The following is a 21,843-nucleotide window of genomic DNA, read 5'->3' on the forward strand; positions in this document are numbered from 1 at the left end:
CGAGGCAAAATTTTCAGCAACTGGGCTAAAACTTATCAGTGCCAGCCAGAGCTATATTTTATTCCTGAAAGTATCGATCAATTAAGAGATGTAAGATGAATAATAATAAAGAAATAATGATTACCCAGCAGATTTTAATATTTGTATAAACAGAATTTAGCCCTTATGGTAGATGGAACGACAACAGTTACAATGTACAGTACACTAGTTCCATTACTTATCCTTTACCATGAATGATTTGAAATGTCGACTTTGAAATTTTTAAGCTACGAGATATCGACTCAAAATGTAGAGCGTGACTTGTATACCTATACGAATAGCAAATACTGTGTCAAGAGACGCATATCAATCACCGATACTACAGTATGATAGTCTTAGCGAGCAGTTTATTAATATTTAACAACATTGTCGTATCATTCAATTCGTTGTGCAACCTCAATATATAAGTTCTTGCACCCATGCCGGCAGATTTAAAATCAATAAGTCATAGTACAACACACAGCACATAAGCTATTGTAAAATCATAATCTCTTTTAGAATAATAATAGGATTTTGGTCTTAGAGATTGATTAAATCGACAGATTAACGTGTATTTACTATAGAAGGTTGCCGCCCTAGTTTAACATTTTCGACTTCAATGTACGCTGTAGTTATACCATACTATTAGCTAAGGCATGGCTACTATAGTTGTATAGCTAATAACTTATTAGGATACAAAATAGTCTTCAATTTTTGAATATCATGAACAGTTATTAGAAGATTTACAGATCGAATGAAATCTCTAAAATCATACTATTTTCTGTGAAATATTAGGTTATCAAGTTGGCTACAATTCATAAGAAAGTCGTTAGAGTAGTCGGCTGCGGCCATTCTCCATCGGACATTACGTGCACGTCGGATTACATGATCAGTATGGAAAAATTATCCGGTATTCTTGAAGTAAGCCATTAGTAGAATCATTGTTTAGGCATGATATTTTAAGATACTGTGAAAAATTCCTATTTATTATCTATTGGTCAACTTTTGTTTGGCTTATAGGTTGATGTGGATCGTAATCAAATAAAAGTACAAGGTGGTGTCAAGATTGAGCGGCTACATAAAGTCCTAGAAGAGTATGGCCTTGCTATTAGCAAGTTAGTATCTGTAAATTTGTAATTAACAAATAAAACTAACTGCGCTTAGACATTTGAATTCGTATCTTGTAATTAATCGGTAACTTGTAAGCTTATAGATATGGGTCGCTTTCATTAATCATTTGTAGCTAGTATAAGTAAGATGCATCTATTATCCTCACGAAATTTTTGTAATTGCTTAATTAGCATTTACAGTAATGTACAGTAGGTAGTTAACATTGGATGGTAGATATGTTTTATGTAATGATTCAGTTAAGGCTGAAGCACTTGTAGGAGATCTAAAAATATATGCTATTTAAACGCTGTATGATAAATTATATTAATTGGTGATGGCTACCGTAGATTGTTAAGGTTATTTCAGAATACAATGGATCGATAGTTATTAAGTTGTTTTTGACATTATAAGCAACTCTACGAGGCCTATAAAAAGCAATTCTAGTTTGGAAAATAGAGTTTGAGAAGAAATTATTTATAGAAGATTGTTCTAAAGACCTCTCTTGTTGATTTATTTATTCGTTAGATAATTCTCTTTTTTCTGTAACATTATTAGGATGTCTTAGCAATGTCTCAGAATTGCTTAATTAGCTTTTATTGTAAAAGTCTTGTTTAGTGATATTTTTTTCCTATTTGAATAGCATCGGTTCGGTATCCGATATCACTCTATCGGGAGCAATTGCTACTGGTACTCACGCAACAGGTGTCGACTTTGGCATGCTTGCTACCAATGTAGGATTGCATGGATATAGAATAGAAATTACTGTACTTTACAATGTACTGTACATATGTCACGAAATTGACATTGCAATTCATAGTTTTATACTGTTTCATACTAGGTCTTAGAGATTGAATTATTGCTAGCCAATGGGGAGCTCATGGTATGTTCTCGACATCAAAACAAGGAAATTTTTTTGTGTGCTTTATGCAATCTTGGTGCACTTGGTGTTGTTGTTTCAATCAAATTACAGTGTGAAAAGAGTTTCAAATTAGAGCAGCAACAATCTTCCTGTACTCTTGACGAGGTATTCGGAAGTGATATAATTCATTATCTTTCAGAAGTAATACTATGTATTGACCACCAGTTACTATTACAGGTATTAGATAATTTGGAAAATGAAGTACGCTCATGCGAACACTTTCGTTTTGGTTGGTTTCCACATACTAATGATGCAGTTGTATGGAAATGTAACAGAATCACCAAGGTAATGTAATAGTTTTGTATCAACACGAGTTAGAGTGTAGTTCGTGATCAATCTGATAGTTAAGCAGATTATTACAATTTTATTATATCCCATTAATAGTAACAAATACTAAATTCACTACTGTCGTTACTTTCTCTTTAATTTACCTAGCCCAAAGTCGATAGTTACAATTGGTTTTGGGATAGCATTGTAGGTTATCATTCTCTTCAGTTCTTGTACTGGTTGAGGTAAATCATTAAAATCATTGAAGGAGACTATATGTAAATTTATGATAATTATATTAGTTACAACTTATATTTGATATATATAAATATATATATTTATATATTTTTATTTATATCGTACTGACTTAACGGATGACTTTATAGAGACGCAAGCCTGAATTTGTTTTATTCAATCTCCTGTGATTGTAGCTCCTACTTTGATAGTCTTATCCCATGGATAAATAGAACGTTCTTTGGATTGTTGTTCCGTAAACCAAAGTATCGTGTCGATGATAGCTATAAGGTTAAGGCTGCAGTAATATTTCACGATTTTAATAGCAAAACTTTTTAATGTAACTACCTTTCACTTTAAGATTGTTCGCAACTGTAATAACCATACTAATTAGGGGCTTGTATATATTGTTAATGCGTTCTAGGTATTCAACTTTGAATGCTTGTTTAAGCAATACGTCACGGAATGGGCCATACCTAGGTAATCATTATATAATTATTAACATTTAGCCGTATTTGATAACTATTATAACCAAAAATTACAACCAAGACATAATTAAAATTCCTTTAGTGCTATGTGATAAAGTTTTTAGTTACATGTTAGAAATATATATACTTTAGTGTGTTAACGTTAGTATTTCGTGTAAGTTACAGATTAAAGGGTTATTTATTTTTTATTATTATATGGAAATTACAGGGAAAACACTGGCATAGTGCTAAGGCAGTTGCGAGATTGGCTGAACACAAATAACTTTTATGCTCATTACCCTGGTAATGGATAGTTGTAATTACATTGAATATGGAGAGTATTACAGAGCATTATTTTAATTAAAATTTTAATTTTTTAATTTCACGTTAGTTGAAGTACGATTTGTTAAAAGAGATGATGTTTACCTTAGCCAAAATTATGAACGTGATACATGCCACATCAACATCGTTATGTATAGGTATAGTAAAGAGTCTGTAAAGAACGATATCTTTATTGTAATAGCGTCTATTTAAAGTTACTCTTGTTTTAAAATACTCAATCTTCTCAAAAAGACCTTATGGAAAATTCATTCCTCATGACCGCTATTGGAAGGCATACGAAGAAATAATGCTTGCTGCTAAAGGAAAACCCCACTGGGCTAAGGTTGGGCATAAGTAATATACAGTAATACGTACACGCCGCATATTTAAACGCTGCTTAGCTTTTTTATTTAAACGATTAGATATTAAAGAATTTAAAAATTCGGTTATACTACATTATCTTAAGTTATGTAATGCAATAACACTAATTGAAGCTACGTTTATTAGGCGCATAGTCTGACGTATAAAGAATTGTCACAGATGTATCCTCAATATGATAAGTTTTGCAAAATCCGCGATGAACTTGATCCCAATCGGATATTTATTAATCGTTATTTGACCCAAGTTCTCTTTGAAGGCCGGGAAGAGTAAATTACAAGTTTTGCAGCAGCATTTTTAAAGAAATGACGTACATTCTTTCAACAAATTGATAGTATCAGCATGACCATTGTATACTGTAAATTACTTATTTGGTCGTATATTAATAGAGTTTACTAGATTATTTAAAGCTTTAGGATGGGATTTATTTACTATCACTACGGATTTATAATGTACGCGTACGGGTATTATATTAATGATTGCTTTCTTCTTTACGTATATCGGCTTATACTAATTAATGTAGCAAAAACATTTTCATCTTCCTAAGGTCCATTGCTCTCATCATAGGCATTTATGAATAAGACTCTGTATTCCTTGTTATTTGAATTAAAATAATTGTGTTAGAATTTTTATTATCAGCTTTATGATAAATTACCTTTTGGGCTTGTTTTTATAGTTAGATTTTATACTAATGATATTACTAGATAACAACTTGATAATCCATATAGATTAAGAGAACCCAAGGACATAACCAATTTACTGTAAAATATTTTACTTTGTCATTTCAAAAATAGATAGTTACTACATTAAGTCATAGAAGCTACATCACCTTAAAATATGCTATATACCCCTTTATATTTATATTACAATCACTATACAGTACGTAAATCGTTGCTAATTTGGATTAGATAGTTGCAAGCCGAAATATTATAATTATACTATACATTAAACCCAATAACAATCATTTAGCAAAGAAGCGATAATTTCAACGTATACCATGTGCATCAGAAGTAATGAAAAATAAAAAATTGAGCTCAATCAATGGTGTATATAACTAAATATATAATACAGAATAGTAAGAATGGAGTCAAGGTTATAGTATCTCATTGATCACCCAACAAGTATAAATATTTTGGCGAATTAGTGTTGATTGACGCTCTTTGTCCAATTAATTTTAGATTAGAATGTGTTCCAATAAGAAAGTGAGACGTCAATTCTCTTCATCAAATGATGTATCATCAATTTGAAAGTATTTTACTTTATTCTAGTACATCATCAAACGATAGTTTCCTGACAGATGCGTCCATTATATGGCCAGTATCGCGAGACTTTAATTCGCCTTGCAAATATGGGCTATTACTTGGAATAGGAGATATATCAATACAAAGCATTTCCGCTTTTATCATTGATGATCGAGCTGGAGTTGAAGAGAATTGACTGCAGTCTGATGTATAGCTTGATTCCTTTGAAAGAGAAAATCGACATAAAATTTACAACTTATTCGTGCTAACATTGGGACTACTATGTGTACACACATTTAGTAGAGGTAGAGTTAAATAAAAAACTTACCTGAGAAGATAATGCCAATTCACCCAAAGACATGGGACCGATAGTACTATTATCAATACTAGCATAAGGTAGAAAAACGTTTATTATACCATTGTCCGTCATTAATATGGTTTAGAAGAGCAATTTACTGGCTGACTTAGTTCATACCTCTCACTACGACAGCTAGTATTAAGACTCATCCTCTCACACCCTACTAATGGTGATTTAGTGAAGGAATTTTGATATTGACACATACTAGTAGCATTTCCTTGAAGAAATAACTTCTTACGTAGTGATGACAATAATATATCTTTATAAGCTTTCTGGCTAGTGGAATTTTGACAACCTATGTGTGCAAATGAAGATACAGTCTTTATTTTTGCTCTAATTAAGAAATATAACATGATCTTATTATTAGCAAGAGGATTTTCCTCATGTCCTATAATGCAATACTCACTCTCAGGCGTAACAAACAATGCTGTAGAATTAACCGGCATAAAAGGCGATTTTGCTGAACTTTGGCTCTTAGTATGTGAATTCTCTAAAGAAATTGGATAACGTGGCAATATTGTTAACACTACTGAATGATTCATGTTGGCTATGATTACTTTTAAGACTCATATTATTCAAGAAAAAGTATTTATTGTATCGTCGAAAACTGTCAGCTAGAATGACAAACATTGAACACCATACAGTACTGCAGCCTCTATAACATTTTAGCTCTAAGTTCGTATTTTATATTCAATAGTGACAGTCACGAAGATTACTGTCAATAAGAAATGGAAGCTTTCATTTAAAGCACAATCCTTACTTGATTCTTTGTTTACCCAAGGTGACGGAGCAATTAGATTTTGACTAAAAAACTATAAAATAAATTCAACAGTGATTAGACTGGCTAGAAGTGTATTGGCATTTTAACTATGTTACGATTTCTTTTAATCGCAATCATATACTTGAAAAGTTTTCAATTATAGCATGAAAGATGATTGAAAAATGGCAGATGGTTGTATCTAATTTTTTTTATTCATTTTCTTACACTTTCTATCGCATTTTGGGATTCTTCTTCTTGTTCTTTAGACAATCTGGAAGAGAAGAGCAAAATTAATGATTTCTATCAACAGTACTCTGTGACGCCTATCAATTATTCTTATCTACTTACAAAACTGTTGAATCTTGGTCTGTTTGCTCATCAATATCTGCGGGATTCTATATACCATTTAAAATTTTTGATTACTGTCACGCTTTCACATATTATGTAGATGGAAAGAATCAAGATTGATTATACGATCATCCTATTTGCAGTGGACTTACCATTACTGCAATTTGATCAATACTCCATCGAAATGTTTTAGTCTATCCAAAAAAAAAAAAAATGAATACACATTAAATCAAATCCACTATTGATGGAAGAGAATAAATGAATCCAAACTGCGAGTGTTATTATTATTATTATTGGAGACAGTTGACAGTTCTGCGGCATTTATCGTTGAAGGACGCATTAACATTCGGACAAACCTTTGGCTTGTTTGGTGTGGATAATTTTTTCATCAAAGATGGGCTAAAATCTGGAAAATTGATACGGTTATTATTGCACCAAGGCTCGAAAGGATTATAGGAGCACTGCAATGAAGACATGGTGTCCATCGGCGGAGTGGATGAAGGTCGATTTACTTTCTAATTCTTACCAATGACTGCTTTCACGCAATCTTGTTCCTAAAACATCTATTGATTATACGTTGACTTCTTGTACTTGCTGATGATGATAGATAGTTTTACTAGGAATGCAAATTGCAGTAGGTAAAACTGTTTATTAATAAGGAATAGACCATCGGCGTCATTCATTAGCCACTAGGATTTCTTTCCCATTTTTTGTTGTGCAACAAAATTTGAAAGCAGCCAATGAATGACATGAATGAGACTGAGTCTGCGTTGAAGAAGTCGCTGGTAGGTCCGCTTGACATCACGTGGTTGATCAACCGTGATGATAATACTCGACGACTGTACTGAATTCAGTCTATCGTGCGCATGCGTTAGTCGTATTGAGTTGTTACAGTATATTGTACACTGTGCACTCATACTGTACTGTACTACAGTAGTATCGATCTACAGTACTGTATGGAACCGTTTGGAAGGCAACTTTAGAGGGCCAAAATGGAATTAATTAACTTGATAAACAAATGAAGTGATTTTCTTCTTGATACAACTAGAATAATGTATCATCGTTTAAGCTCTTTACGCTGAGTATCGGAGTCATCGGGGTTATTATGGCTGGGCCTAGTGTACACTGTACAGTAAAGCGTGCGATGAGAATGTTAAATGATGTTGAAATGGTATCATATTGTACTTCTTTTGTATGAGTCAGTATGACTAAGATGGAGAACTTTTGTAAAAGAAAGTGGCGGGTTCTACCACACTACTGTACATTGTGCAGTGTGTCATGTACGACCGTACAGTGTGATTTCTTCGATATATATATGGATTTAAATAGTAATCAAGCATAAGTAAAACGCTTCAAAAAGACCAATGGTTGTGAACCTTCCTAAACAGATAGGTCTCATATACATATTAAAAGCATGCATTTGCGATCAATTATAATGATATATAAATGACAGGTCTATCAAATGGTAATACTATCTGTTAAATGAGCACATTATCGTAAACCGTCAGCAAAGCGACGGGAGTTTGCACTAGTGTATAATGAAACACGTACAGTAGGTTTGAAAATACAAAATTGTGCTGTTTATTGAAAGAATGTACCACTCAACCGAGCAAAATACCAGTTGAAATAGTTGCGAATTGAACATACTTGTACAATTGTGCATGCATTAAACTAACACACAAGTCGTCCTTGGACTTAATTAGTAAACGAAAGCCATGCTGCCATTAGCATACAGTACAGTATGGAGTACAGTATACACTGTACACTGTACTGTACTGTACTGTACGATATCACGTGGGTGAGTCTCCACTACAGTGTACAATGTACAGTACTACGCTACAGTATAATGTACTCAGTACATTGTACAGTACTGTACTATACGATATCACGTGGGTGAGTCTCTACTACAGTGTACAGTGTACCGTACTGCACTACAGTATAATACACTCAGTACATTGTACTGTATGATGTCACGTGAGTGAGTCTCTACTACAGTGTACAGTGTACAGTACTGCGCTACATTGTACTGCATACGAAACCGCTTGACGCTTGCTGTCATCTGCTTTTCACATCTAGGAGCCAAAAAATGTCGATGCCAGAGATAAGTCGCAAGAAAGAAATCTACAAATACGAAGCTCCATGGAATCTTTACAGCATGAATTGGAGCATTCGTCCTGATAAAGGTTTCCGTCTAGCTTTTGGTAGCTTTATTGAAGAATATAATAATAAGGTATGCCATAAAACATGTTGTTGATGCATGGCTAAAACAACCGATCCAATTGATCAGCCGTCATCATCCGCTTCAATGACAGTAGACTAAGACGATATCACATGTTTAAGACACTCGATAGCAGTCTACTACCGACACAACACAATAACAAGACAATATAGGCAAGAAGGAAAACTATGGCTGGGGATGCTCTTTCATTCCATTTGTTTCTTTTTAGTCAGCACTCAGTCACACAGTGTCGACAAACTTTTCTTTCACTTAAACTATAAAAATTCATCATGAAAACTAGTTTTGTCCTTAATTTATCCAACATAGCTCATCGTTCTTGACTCGATGTGTCTTGTTGATCATCACTCTTCAACTTCTTTCTACAATGGAACTCGATCGATATAAACACTAGCGATCGACAAATTGAACTACTACAAATACACTTCAATTACTGCATTTTTTCTCCTAATTTGATGCTTACTATCATTGATTAGGTTCAAATTGTATCTCTCGACAATGATGACGCTGATTTTGTTGTCAGATCAACGTTCGATCATCCTTATCCAACCACTAAATTAATGTGGATTCCAGATGGGGTAATTTATCTCCGCTGATATTGAATACTAATAAACTACGTAGCTTGATTTCACAGATCAAATAGTTGCACAACATGGATTATTCCTGTTCTAACCTATGTTCAATCAATTTTCTATTTAAAGAAAGGGATATATCCAGATCTTTTGGCTACATCTGGTGATTATTTAAGATTGTGGAGAGTAGGCGATGAAGGAACAAAATTAGAATGCTTATTAAACAATGTAAGTTAAATAATATCCGAATTATTTATTTGGATACTTTAACTGACTTTATTAACCAATATTTGATGTTTCTTGAACAAAGAGTATGAATTCCGATTTTTGCGCTCCGTTGACTTCCTTCGATTGGAATGAAATTGATCCAAATATCATCGGAACGTCAAGTATTGATACTACTTGTACGATATGGAATATAGAGGTACAGGCCACAAAATGGATTGTAGTATGGTTAGCGTGATTGAACCATTCAACCACAGTAGTACTCATTAATAGTCAATGATGGAATGCCATGCCAATTTTCTTTTACTAACCTTTTTATGTAATATATATATATATATATATATATGTTAGACTGGTCGAGCAATTAGTAGATCTACACCTGTTTCAGGACGTATTGCAACACAGCTGATTGCACATGATAACGAGGTAATTTCTTCCTATCGATAAACATTACAGTACCTAGCCATCCTATTTAGAAAAAAACTGACCAATACATTTATTCAAACAAGGTTTACGATATAGCATTTAGTAGAGCATCTGGTGGACGTGAAATTTTTGCCTCGGTTGGCGCCGATGGCTCAGTACGGATGTTCGATTTAAGGTAGTCTTTACTAACAAATTAATCGAATACGTGGTAGCTACGACATGACCTAGACGATGTACTCTTACTAAAACTGACTGAAAAACCTGATATTGTAGGCATTTGGAGCATTCAACAATCATCTATGAAGATCAAGCGCATGCTGCATTACTGAGGTTATGCTGGAATAAACAAGATGCCAATTATTTGGCGACATTCGCTCTCGATAATTGCGATGTACGTCTCTATATCCAGCTCTTAACTGTCTATCTGTTGTTACCCTTTAAAGACAGAGTATTAATGCACATTGTATCAATTTACATTCTAGGTCATCATCCTTGATATTAGAGTGCCATGTACGCCTGTTGCACGCTTAAGTAACCATCGAGCTTCAGTAAACGGTATCGCATGGGCACCCCATTCCTCATGTCATATATGTACCGCTGGTAAGATTGAATCTCATCTAGATGATGACTGTTAATTTTATAACTTAATCCATTCGATCTATTCTATTTAGCTGATGATAAGCAAGCTCTAATTTGGGATATTCAGAAAATGCCCAGAGCTATTGAAGATCCTATCTTAGCTTATACTGCAAAAGGCGAAATAAACCAAATTCAATGGTCGTCAACGCAACCTGATTGGATTGCAATTTGCTATTCAAACTGTCTAGAAATATTACGTGTCTAAAGTCAAGATAACACTATTTACTTATTAATCTTTAAAAATTTTATATAACGCCAACTTTTATTTAATTAAACATTTGTATATAGATTTTTAACTCGACATTAAAACTGTAGCATGACCGAAATACACCTAATTCCTATGTTTGTCATCTTATAGCATATGATAATATTTGTAACCTATGGTATACATACAGTAGTAAAGCGTCTCACCGCCTATGTACTATATATTATCTATTCTTTATTTGTATTTAAAAAGTGCTGTCGACATCACGGTAAAAAATACTATTGATGTCATTTGAAATAGATCTATTTCAAGTCCGAAAAATATGGAACATGCATGATTAAGTTAATGAATAAATTGCTATTCGTTACTGGCTTCTTTGATCCATTTTGCTATGTGCATTTTTTCAATTTTTCTGGCATGCTTGACCGTTGCAGGATCATCTTTATTTGCATGGCGAAGATCAAGATGATGTGCACCGCCTTCAATTACAATGGCAACTAGAGATTTAGAAAGTGATTTTAAGACACCACCACCAGACCAAGGATCTAGGTTACCATTACTAAATACGATGTTGCTGGCAGCTTTAATTCTCTTGCCACCGTACTATATTTATAAAATGAAGTTAGTATGATGATAGTATCAGCTTACTTACATCTCCATGTTGACGTTAGCTAGTAATACTGCACATTCATGGAAATTACATAATTTACAATTCGAGCTTTACATTACCAAGGTTTGTGCCCAGAATGGTCTTGTTCTAACACCATACTGTTCTTTACAGATAGCAGCCATAGCTGTGAGGTTAAATGGTGTAGGTTCAAACATATCATGTACTCCGTCCATGCACACGGGTAAAACCATTTCTGTGCAAGACTAGAATAGTTTTCACACTCTTAGTTCAGGATTATTTAACAAGTTGCACTAGTACAATTATAATTCGTAAGTTGATAATAACACATTGATAGCAGAAGTAATGTAACGTAGACAAATTTTGTGCAACTAACGTGAACGCTGATTATGGTCAATATGAAATTACCTGAAAATTCCATCCTGCTATACCCAAGTGTGATGTCGCATCCTGATCTGTGTTAAAACATTTACTATTACCGGTATGATTGAAATAAACATTTAAACCCTTAGCAATTCCTCGTATTAACAGAGTGTCGTTAGCCAATGGTTTTTGTAGAGAAGCGCAAACAGCCTTAACTGGTTTAGCAGGTAATGGCTCCAGAAAATTAGCTGGGTAAGGATAATCGACTAGCAATACAAGAATAGAATGTTTAATTCCACAGATTCTTTGGTAGTACAGTGCTATACATTATCAATATTGTTACGGGATAATGTCGATCGACAAGTGTTACTTTAATGTCTATTTTATCTTATTTTATTTACGAATGATTTCGTGATAACTAGCTTTAATCCATGTATAATGTTGCAAATAGTGTAAAATAATACCAAGACTATAATCGATATTATATGAATGGCCTGGAAATACAGTAACTGCAATCATAGAATTAAATTGTATATTATTGTAAGTATCTCTGGTACGCACTGCAGCTCTGCAATTATCACTTACCTTCAGCAAGGTTAACCCAGATACTTGATAGCCAATTAACTAGTGCGTCTACATCAGATGGACTCTTTAACGGGTTACAAAGTTTTAAAGTAGTGGAGAGAGTATGTCTTCCACTTTTGGTTGATCCTAATTTTCTAATTACCTTCCAGGAATTTCTGATATTCTTTGGACACTCTGGATAAGCTAATTTGAATGTATTTGTTACTATGCTAGAGAATCGATCGCAAGGAGTTAACCCTTCTAATTGCCAAATTGGAGCTGAAGCGGCTATAGCACCATCAACAATATTGGGATATTTTATTCTTAGCCATGCAGTTAGCATGCCTCCATAAGAGCCACCAAAAGCTATTACTGAACTATTTTGGGTACCATGAGTTTCCGCTTTGAAGTCAACGATAAATTGAGCGAAATCAGCAAGTGCTTGTTCCGAGCTGAGATAGGCTAGATGTTCTTTATCCTTAAAGGAATCCCTAAATGCGTACAGGGACAAGGTGATATTACACAATTATCGTTGCTGTTAAGTTGGTTTATAATATCAGTGACTATAATAATATGATTAAAATTCAATGAATAATAATGATTTTTTTTCCGCCTCTTGTAAATTAATTACATACGGTACAGATATATCATTATGTCGGTGCGGGTGGCAGCAAATTACAAAGTTTTCATAGTTCATTACAGTATATAAACTATTGTATGTGGTAATCTCGGATTGATAGATCAGCATGTGCTCTGGTTATAGGTGGCTAAGCTTGACTACAACGATGGTTTATAAAATAGTTTCACTAGTGTACGTCAAGAGTTTACTGTTTAACGTCTAGTTGCAATAAACAAGTGCATCTATCATTTAGTAGATACTGTATACCGAATGGTTTACTGAACATGGGCTTTAATGATACAGGGAGTTTCTGTAAAAGTTCTTCAATCATGCTACTGCTGGCTTAAAAGTTGTCGAATGATGTCTGTCATATAACTAGTTGATAGAGTATTGATAGAGGTATAATAATCATGATTACGTTTACCTAAATAAACTACTAAGGCTTAACTTATTGTAGCCGTAAGACCATTTTATGAAATGGAACGATAGCTATAGGTATAAGTGAACAGGTAACGGTCAAATTTGAACAGGCAGTATATGTGTACAATCCATGAGAACATTGCAAACTAGAGCTATTTGATTTGTGAAAAAGCTTTACATACTTTCCGAAAGGCAAAGTTTTTCCGTAGTAACGATGCTCAACAAATATCAGCATGGCGTTAAATTCTGGAGCAATATCCCACATAAAACCCGTGTTTTTAGCAAACCAGGTAATATCCCCTTCGTTGCCAGTATAGAAGAAGATGGGTGAGCCTTTTTTCCAATATTTTTGTGAGATTAAATACCTCTGCTGGAATTTTCTATCGTCTGCTGGGCTAAAATGATCTAATCGTTGTTTGAAATATTTGGTTTGATATTTGACATTACTTTGGAAAGAATCGCTGGGCCAAGCTAAAGCGTGCCATCTTATCATCATCACCATGATAACAGCTAATAACATTCCTCCTCTTCTTAAAGTAATCATTATGATTGTCTATGGATGGTGATAGATCGTTGATATTACTGTCGATGCGATCAATATGGTTAAAATACACTTCAAAGCTCCACACAATCAACACTAGCAATGACTAGTAGGGGATTTGAACTGAGTATTTCCAATTACAAGAGTTAGCCTCCAACAAAAGTGCAAAAAATTCACACTTTCTATCAGCTCGATATCGAGTCTATAATAGTACCGTATGAGCAGGAAATAGATTCTTAACACTTGTGCTGTACAGTATAGTAGAGGAAAACTAGTATATATATATAAGTATACAAATAAATAAATAATATAATAATTATACAATAATATACAAACAAACGGAAATTTTTTTTTGGCAAGACTGAGCGATGGGTGTGGGCAATAGGTTAGCGACGGCAGGTATGGCGTATACTATACAAGGATAGTGTACAATACAGTAGCAGGGGATATAGTGTACAGTATTGAAAATGGAGGTGTTAATAGGATAATAAGGATTTCAATAAACAGCCTAGGCACTAGAATAACAGTTAGTCATGATCTCGCCGGAAACAAAACGCTCATGTATTTCTCGTGACTTTCTTGCAGAATAAAGGATAGAATAGAATCTACTATGCCATAGGGCTTTCTTCTATCCTTAGGAAGAATATTAAGATTGAAGTCTGTACAGTCTGGAGTCCATGACTGATGTCAGACAATGGATAATTGTGTCTGTGCATGCTAATCGCTGAAGATTTTCAGCTTTCCGTTTGGATCGGCATAATCATTGCTACTCTTCTTCTTTCCAGCAGTCTCTGGCAACGTTAATAGGCAAAACACTGTGATTGTATTGTCATGACTATGAGTGTCAAAATTGCTGTAGACTTAGGTATTATATATATATATATATATACTGTATACTTATTACAGTTAAATAAATTATCGCACTGTAATATCCAGGTTTCCTTCTAGCGATTCTAGTGATGACTATGAGTTATCAAGATTGCTGTAGACTTAGGTATTACATATATATATATACTGTATACTTATTACAGTTAAATAAATTATTGCACTGTAATATCCAGGTTTCCTTCTAGTGATTCTAGTGATCCGTGATTGAGGTAATGGAAATCCGTTTTGCAATTCGGTAACTCGACACAAAATAATTCCAAGTTACGCGTATATTGTACTCGTATAACCTGCAATCGATAGTTCACGATAGATACTGTACGAGTGCCAAGATGGGCAACAATGCTTCAATTAAAATGTGCTAATTTATTATTGAAGTTTTCTCAACGATCAGTATCAGTAATCGGCACCATCTCCAGATCGAAGCAATAGGCACAAGGAGTACAGAAATTGTATTATCATAACTGATAGTATTACTCTATCATAGTTGATAGAGCCCCCTAGTGAGCAGCCTATCCTCTAAGATATTAGTAACCATCGTGAAGTAGGTTAAATAACGCTTCCTCGGTTACCTTATATCTACATTCCATTTTTATTCACATTAATAGAGCTCATAATCACAGCCAATTATCGTAGAATGGCTCAGAGATCGGTATAGATTAGATTGAACTTCTTATTCTCACTTTCATTCTAATCAATCAAAATTAATGCAATTAGCATTTAATTAGTAGTTTGTAATTTCGCAGATACTATCATAAGCATGCAAAGTTTATTATACAAGTGTATTATTATTTTTTTGAGCTTACAAGTTTCCAATTGCAACTATTAAAATGCATACTAATTCTCATTTCTGCTATATAGAACGGTATCTTAGTAGATAAGCTTGAGGAGTATCCTACTGTACTAAAGACATTATTTGCATAGATATTGTACGAATCAAAGCACTATACACGCACTTACTATGAAGAGATGGTAAACTGAACAGTCTACCTAACCAATACTGCAATTTTAGCATGCATGGAGTGATAATTCTATTCCAGTGCTATTGCCAATAGTAAATGATTGTTAGAAAAATAAATCAATGATGCTAATATAGCAAACTAAAATGGAATCAGCGGATCCCTAAAATGAAATATACTACTAACGCTAAACCTATTAATATAATTTCTTACGTATCATGATAACGGATTATCGATGATATTCATCAATCGAATTAAAAATTTACATTTTGTAAAGTACTATAATAAATGGCATATTGGTAGCTTTTATGCTGGTTCTACTGATCGTTGTCTACATACTGAAGAAGAGGGCATAATCTATAGGATATAGCACGCCATCACAATATCCTTAAATATATCCTAGATCTTTAAATAGACTAAATACGTGCATGATATATTGATGCTAATTACACTTGAATTTAGATGGTATGTACCTCCCAGGCGTTGCGTCAACGCGTTTACTGACAAGTTAATGTACATCGTAATCGTATACATAAAAAAGATGCAGGATAATCAGCCATCCACATTAATTAATTCATAATACAAAATTTTCGTTTGTTTACTAAAATCACATGTACTGTACATTACATACAACACATAATTTAATTACTAGATTTTGAATTCAAAATGGTCATGCCACGTAATCAACATAAGTATAGTGCACAATTAGAAACAAATCAACGTTAGGCTACGTTTAGGTATCTTTGTCTTTTTCAGCCGTATCCTTTCGAAAAGGTCCTAGAGAACGCTTCTTATTATTATTGGCTTCCTGTGTCAATCATTGTAGTTTATCAGGCATAAAGTATAAATATGTTTTACTTTGAACTACTAATCCTTTCTGGTAGTTTATTTTCATTAATCATTATATCACCAATACATGAGTAGTTTAATGAAACCATCGTTCTATATAGGCAAATAAAATCTTACCGTAATTGTAGCTTCTAACTTTTCAAGGGATTGCTATAATAAAGTAGCAAAATAACTATATCAATAACAATCTTTATTGAAAGGATGAGCGTCAAAATGATTGATAACACGAACTTATAACTTTGCATTGCTTTTTCCTACCTGATATTTATCTATATAGTCGTTAAACTGTGTACAATTAACTTTAAATTTTTTGACATCGGCACGCTTTTTCCCTAGCATCGTTTTAAAAAATTTTGCCTAACGAGATCGAAATTTAAATTAAAAACAGTAAGTACAGTAACATGAGATTGCCGTCAACAATCAACTTTTATTTATAAATTAATTACGGTTATATAGTCTATAAATGTAGCACCTCTTGTTTATGAAGCAAAGTATATGCAGTACCACTTTGACCTGCGCGTGCAGTTCGCCCCACTCTATGAATGTAAGTATTGATATGATTTGGAACATCATAATTTATGATATATTCCACCTAAAGAAAAATCAATCAATTTGAACGAGGATGATAAGTTCTTTTATGCACATTCGAAAAGCGACCATTATCATAGTAAATATATCAATAAGTCATAATCATGCTGTAGGCCTAATATTGAATGAATTGTGTTACTTTTTCAATATCGATACCACGCGCCACAGTGTCGGAACATATTAAACTATTCGTAGTTTTAAAGATAATAAAATTGTTACTTTCATAATATTGTATTTCTTTCGAGTAAAATGTTACATTCTATTTATAAGCCAAGAATTAAAAATGTTCTACTTACAGATCGATTTCCCCTGACGAAAATTGTTTAATGATTCGTTTTCGATCTTTTCGTGGGACCTCGGACGACAAAGTAGCAACGCGAATATCACCAAATATAGATAACAGTAGTGACAATCTATTAATAATCATAATCGTTAACGTAGGTGGCGTTAGAAATATTTACGAAAGGCGTACTATTTCAATAAGTGGAACTGAAAGGGTGAACTTTTAATTATGTTAATAGTAGTTTACCGCTTTGTAGATTCTTTGGAGTTTGTAAAGCATAGAACTCTTAGATGTTTTAGTGCTTGCATGAAATGAATAATTGTAAGAGGCTTCTCCCCAGGTTCGCAAATTATGTAATACTCCTAAAAGATAAATAGTCAACAATATATTTCACTTGGTAAACGTCAATAAATTGAAATAAATTCATACTAAAACTTTAGAATACTAACAGTTAGTTCAGCTGGGGTTACATAATAGTCTATTTCATTTGTGGATAAGTTCGATTTTTGATCGGATATTTGATAAAGTAATGGAGAGAATAGCTCTAACGGAGCAAGCTTTTCGGGATCATAAGTTAGAGTAGCGGAAAATAATAATTTCTGAAGCTACAAAAACAAGACATTATACGCCGGTTAGAAATTAAGCCCAGCAAACATGATCACATCAAATGACTTACCGGGAGTTTATTGTTGCAATATCTGTTTCGAGAAAGCACAATTTCGGCATAGACCAATGTGAATATTTAAACAGATCGTTAGCATTACGCAAACAGCACTTATTTCAGCGGCTATCGCAAAAAATGAAATTAAAAATAGATTATAGCTAAAATTCAGAGAATGACTAACTTGGACACAATCGATGGTATCGGAGGATCTCGAGGTGTAGTGTGTAGAATAAATCTAATTTCCATGTTAAGAATAGCGAAATAAATAAATAGAGTAAAAAGTATATGTACATCGATAACTAAAAGAAATCTATTTTGCAAGCATACTTATTAGGAGGAATAATTTGACTTTGTTCTGCTTTGTAACAAGCTTTTAATGCTGACATAATTAGTTGATGATGTGAAGATATCAAAAGCTTGTCAGCTTCATCAAGGACCTAAAAATAGTCCGTTAAATACAATTACTAGAAGAATAGTATTTACAAATGCAATTTTCAGCTTTTGTCAAGAAGGTAAAGCAATCAAATGAAGATTAACAACAACAAAACAATAAATGTACCAAGAAGCGCAAATGTTCCAACGTAAAATGTTTGGTCATATTAATGTGATCGATTAGCCTTCCAGGCGTTGCTATTAGGATATCAACGTTGCTACGACCTCTATGAAAATCATGGATAAAATGTAATTTAAACATGATAATAAGAGAAGATTTCGAAACCTATCAATTCAGTATTACCCAAGAGCATCAATCAATTCTCCTTGTTCAATCTTAAAATTTCGTTGGCCAATAGCAGTTGCGATCTGTTGATTAAAGGAGTATTATCAGAGCAGTACGAAGAATCAATCGTAGACTAATAGTACAACAATGGATGTTGGTCCAACGAATAGATATATCGATATCAACCATTAAATAAATCATTCCGTGTAACAGGTTAAAAAATAAGCAAGCAACAAGAGGTTAAAATAATAAAGTCAGTTAACTCAAAGAAATACCTTTAGCCCGCTACCTTCGTTAAACTGTTCGAATACTTTCTTGACTTGATACGCCAAATCTGCTGTTGGTACTAAAATTAGCGCTCGAAGTAGCATGACACTTCGTCGCATAAGAACCTGCAGAAGAGCATAATGGTAGCTGAAGATGAAAATTTTAATACTAAAACAGCAAGAGTAAGAAATTTTTAAGTAAAGTAGAGTATAGGTTTCTAGTTGGATTATTATCTTAATGATGGCCTAATAATCTCAATATGAAATTAATTATATAACGCACATACTAAGAATTAATATTAGAGCACTGTAAGTACTCGTATACTGCATTTCAGTACATTGGAAAATTAATGGAAATACAAATTACCTGAATAATGGGTAGTACATAAACTAAGGTTTTACCACTGCCAGTAGGTGCAGATACGCATATGTCATGTACAGGTAAAGGTGTACATAAGCCAAAATGCTGGTAATCTTTCAAGATTGTAGGAATAATTGTAGATTGCACTGTAATCGTAGGTGAAATGAAATAAACATAATGCAAATTACGCCATATTGAAATTGATCAGATTATTATGCAACTTGGACTACTCTATGTTGACACAATATAAATGTAGTCCATACATAAGTGAATTTAGCGATTACTTTATGCATTAATCATCGAAAAGGCAAACCTGGAAAGAGATGAGACATTCCTTGTTTCTTTAACTTTTTAAGAATAAACTTTTGTAAATAAGACACTTGGTCAATTTTAATTTTATCATGAGAATTGATATAGTTCGGTTTAGCTATCCATTGGGGAAAATTGGGGGAAAGAGGTGTAGATTGAGTAGTATTGTTGGATGTCTTTTTACCCAAGATTATGTAATCACTTTGTTGCGGCTGATCGACTGGAGATGTATCCTGATCTTGACTGCTAAGGGGATCATCATGATTCGTATCATGTTCCTCGTTTTGATGTATCGATCGGGTTCCATCGTTATTCTCTGCAAGTTGATGTAAAATTTGATCATTTTCCTTCTTTACAGCCTGCTGGGCTGGCATTTTTGTATCCGTTGACGAAATTGGTGGCTGCTTTCGATTACGACGTTTGTTGGATGCATCAGGATTGGAAGGTTGGCCATCATCAAGATGGTGATCTTGCTTTTTGGCACGTTTTGCTGAAGGTGCAGGTGATGTCTCTTGTACTTGTCTTTTTGCAGCTCGATTACGAATTAATTGTAATCGTTCTTCTATTACAGATGATGTAATCTTTTGTTGTGGTCCTTCCTCATATCTGCGAATTTGGATTAAATTGGACATGTTTGTACTGTTGTAAGCAGAGTAAGATCTTGATCTGCCTTTTTCAAAATTGTTCAAGACTTGTGTTGATTGTCAGGTGTGGGGAGTCTATCATGCAACTGGTCCTACCATTATTGGCTTGACTGGTTGGTTGTAAATCACATGTCCTTGCACAAGCTAGATGCAAAGCTTATCTAAAGATTGGATAGTATTAAATAGAAAACTGCTGATTGAGTGTACTGTATAGCTTTAAATTCTACAGGGACGATGTTCTCCTTGAGCTCCTCTAATCTAACTTGGAATTCCACCCCACCTATGGTCGATTTCTTTACAGACTAGATAAGCCTTGTTAAAACAATGGCTACATTAGATACGATGTAGTCTATTGTACTGTACTACTGAATATTGGACTGTACTGTACCAACTGCCAACAGTAATGAGTATTGGGTAATGAGTGCTGTTACAGCAGAGACCCTGTATGAGAGACATGACAATCTATTGTTCAAATTTACACCTGTTCCCGGTGGACTGAGTAACTAAGAGACGCAAAGGTATAGAGGTAAAGAAAAACTTTTTTAAGTTAAGGTTAAAAGGGACGGAAAGCGCAGTAAATCTTGTTACTCAGCTCAATGTAGAAGGTTTACTACTGCACAAACAGGCAATACAAATTGTAAAGCAATTCAATGGAGTTCGAAAAAGATCAGGTTAGAGCGCTGCTTCTGCAAACGATACCAGAATCAAGTCCAAGCTAGCTCTCAACCAGTACAGCAGAGGTACAGAGGTAAAGAACAACTTTTTTAAGTTAAGGTTAAAAGGGACGGAAAGCGCAGTAAATCTTGTTACTCAGCTCAATGTAGAAGGTTTACTACTGCACAAACAGGCAATACAAATTGTAAAGCAATTCAATGGAGTTCGAAAAAGATCAGGTTAGAGCGCTGCTTCTGCAAACGATACCAGAATCAAGTCCAAGCTAGCTCTCAACCAGTACAGCAGAGGTACAGAGGTAAAAGAAAAACTTTTTTTTAAGTGAAAGGTTAAAGTGAAAAAAAGCGCAGCAAATCTTGTCATTCAGCTCAATGTAGAAGGTTTACTACTGCACAAGCAGGCAATACAAATTGTAAAGTAATTCAATTGAGTTCGAAAAAGATCAGGTTAGAGCTCTGCTTCTGTAAACGATACCAGAATCAAGTCCAAGCCAGCTCTCAACCAGTACAGCCGTATGCACTGGTAATTTTAGTTTTAGCATTTCTATGCGACACTGGCGTAAGAGATTGTCATTCATACGAGAGTATAGACTAGCAAATTTGCCTACAACCTACTGTACTGTATAAGCCACTCTGAGACATTACAATTATTCTTATTATATAATCTGTTCGTAGAGATAGAAGAAAAGCTTTTATCAAGTCCAAGCCAGCTGTCAACCAGTACAGTACAGTATATCTACTGTACTGTACTGTAGAAGATTGCCATTTAGATTACCATTAAATTTGA

The 21,843-nt window shown here is 33.9% G+C and overlaps 5 protein-coding genes across 5 annotated transcripts; 2 read left to right on the forward strand and 3 right to left on the reverse strand.

The window, feature by feature from the left end:
* TRIADDRAFT_18858 (uncharacterized protein) lies at positions 1–3,987 on the forward strand (the record flags this gene model as incomplete). Its single annotated transcript, XM_002107999.1, has 13 exons — positions 1–90; positions 814–939; positions 1,039–1,133; positions 1,769–1,859; positions 1,967–2,152; positions 2,225–2,332; positions 2,483–2,559; positions 2,746–2,839; positions 2,973–3,028; positions 3,245–3,318; positions 3,407–3,494; positions 3,589–3,679; positions 3,844–3,987. Coding segments are annotated over 13 exons (1,320 nt in total), but the record flags the coding sequence as incomplete, so codon positions are not given.
* Positions 3,988–4,973: 986 nt separating this feature from the next.
* On the reverse strand, positions 4,974–6,897 carry TRIADDRAFT_52099 (uncharacterized protein; the record flags this gene model as incomplete). The annotated part of the gene is made up of 9 exons (XM_002108740.1): positions 4,974–5,177; positions 5,284–5,341; positions 5,431–5,608; positions 5,720–5,803; positions 6,074–6,125; positions 6,299–6,344; positions 6,422–6,468; positions 6,574–6,615; positions 6,778–6,897. 9 exons carry the CDS (start codon positions 6,895–6,897, stop codon positions 4,974–4,976), a joined length of 831 nt encoding a protein of 276 aa, XP_002108776.1.
* A 1,610-nt stretch (positions 6,898–8,507) lies between these two features.
* TRIADDRAFT_52100 (uncharacterized protein) lies at positions 8,508–10,724 on the forward strand (the record flags this gene model as incomplete). Its single annotated transcript, XM_002108000.1, has 9 exons — positions 8,508–8,651; positions 9,134–9,235; positions 9,359–9,457; positions 9,540–9,653; positions 9,806–9,880; positions 9,964–10,055; positions 10,154–10,271; positions 10,363–10,480; positions 10,552–10,724. 9 exons carry the CDS (start codon positions 8,508–8,510, stop codon positions 10,722–10,724), a joined length of 1,035 nt encoding a protein of 344 aa, XP_002108036.1.
* Positions 10,725–11,081: 357 nt separating this feature from the next.
* Positions 11,082–13,811, reverse strand: TRIADDRAFT_19181 (uncharacterized protein; the record flags this gene model as incomplete). Its single annotated transcript, XM_002108741.1, has 5 exons — positions 11,082–11,327; positions 11,454–11,597; positions 11,761–11,981; positions 12,301–12,770; positions 13,501–13,811. The coding sequence occupies 5 exons, from the start codon at positions 13,809–13,811 to the stop codon at positions 11,082–11,084; spliced, it is 1,392 nt and encodes a 463-aa protein (XP_002108777.1).
* A 2,625-nt stretch (positions 13,812–16,436) lies between these two features.
* TRIADDRAFT_52102 (uncharacterized protein) lies at positions 16,437–20,373 on the reverse strand (the record flags this gene model as incomplete). The annotated part of the gene is made up of 15 exons (XM_002108742.1): positions 16,437–16,511; positions 16,670–16,702; positions 16,811–16,909; positions 17,280–17,325; positions 17,437–17,553; positions 17,670–17,785; positions 17,873–18,028; positions 18,100–18,121; positions 18,269–18,322; positions 18,415–18,524; positions 18,647–18,746; positions 18,824–18,888; positions 19,081–19,197; positions 19,439–19,578; positions 19,746–20,373. The coding sequence occupies 15 exons, from the start codon at positions 20,371–20,373 to the stop codon at positions 16,437–16,439; spliced, it is 1,878 nt and encodes a 625-aa protein (XP_002108778.1).
* Positions 20,374–21,843: the final 1,470 nt, after the last annotated feature.

Source organism: Trichoplax adhaerens, genomic scaffold, assembly GCF_000150275.1.
Source record: "Trichoplax adhaerens TRIADscaffold_1 genomic scaffold, whole genome shotgun sequence".
NCBI lineage: Eukaryota > Metazoa > Placozoa > Uniplacotomia > Trichoplacea > Trichoplacidae > Trichoplax > Trichoplax adhaerens.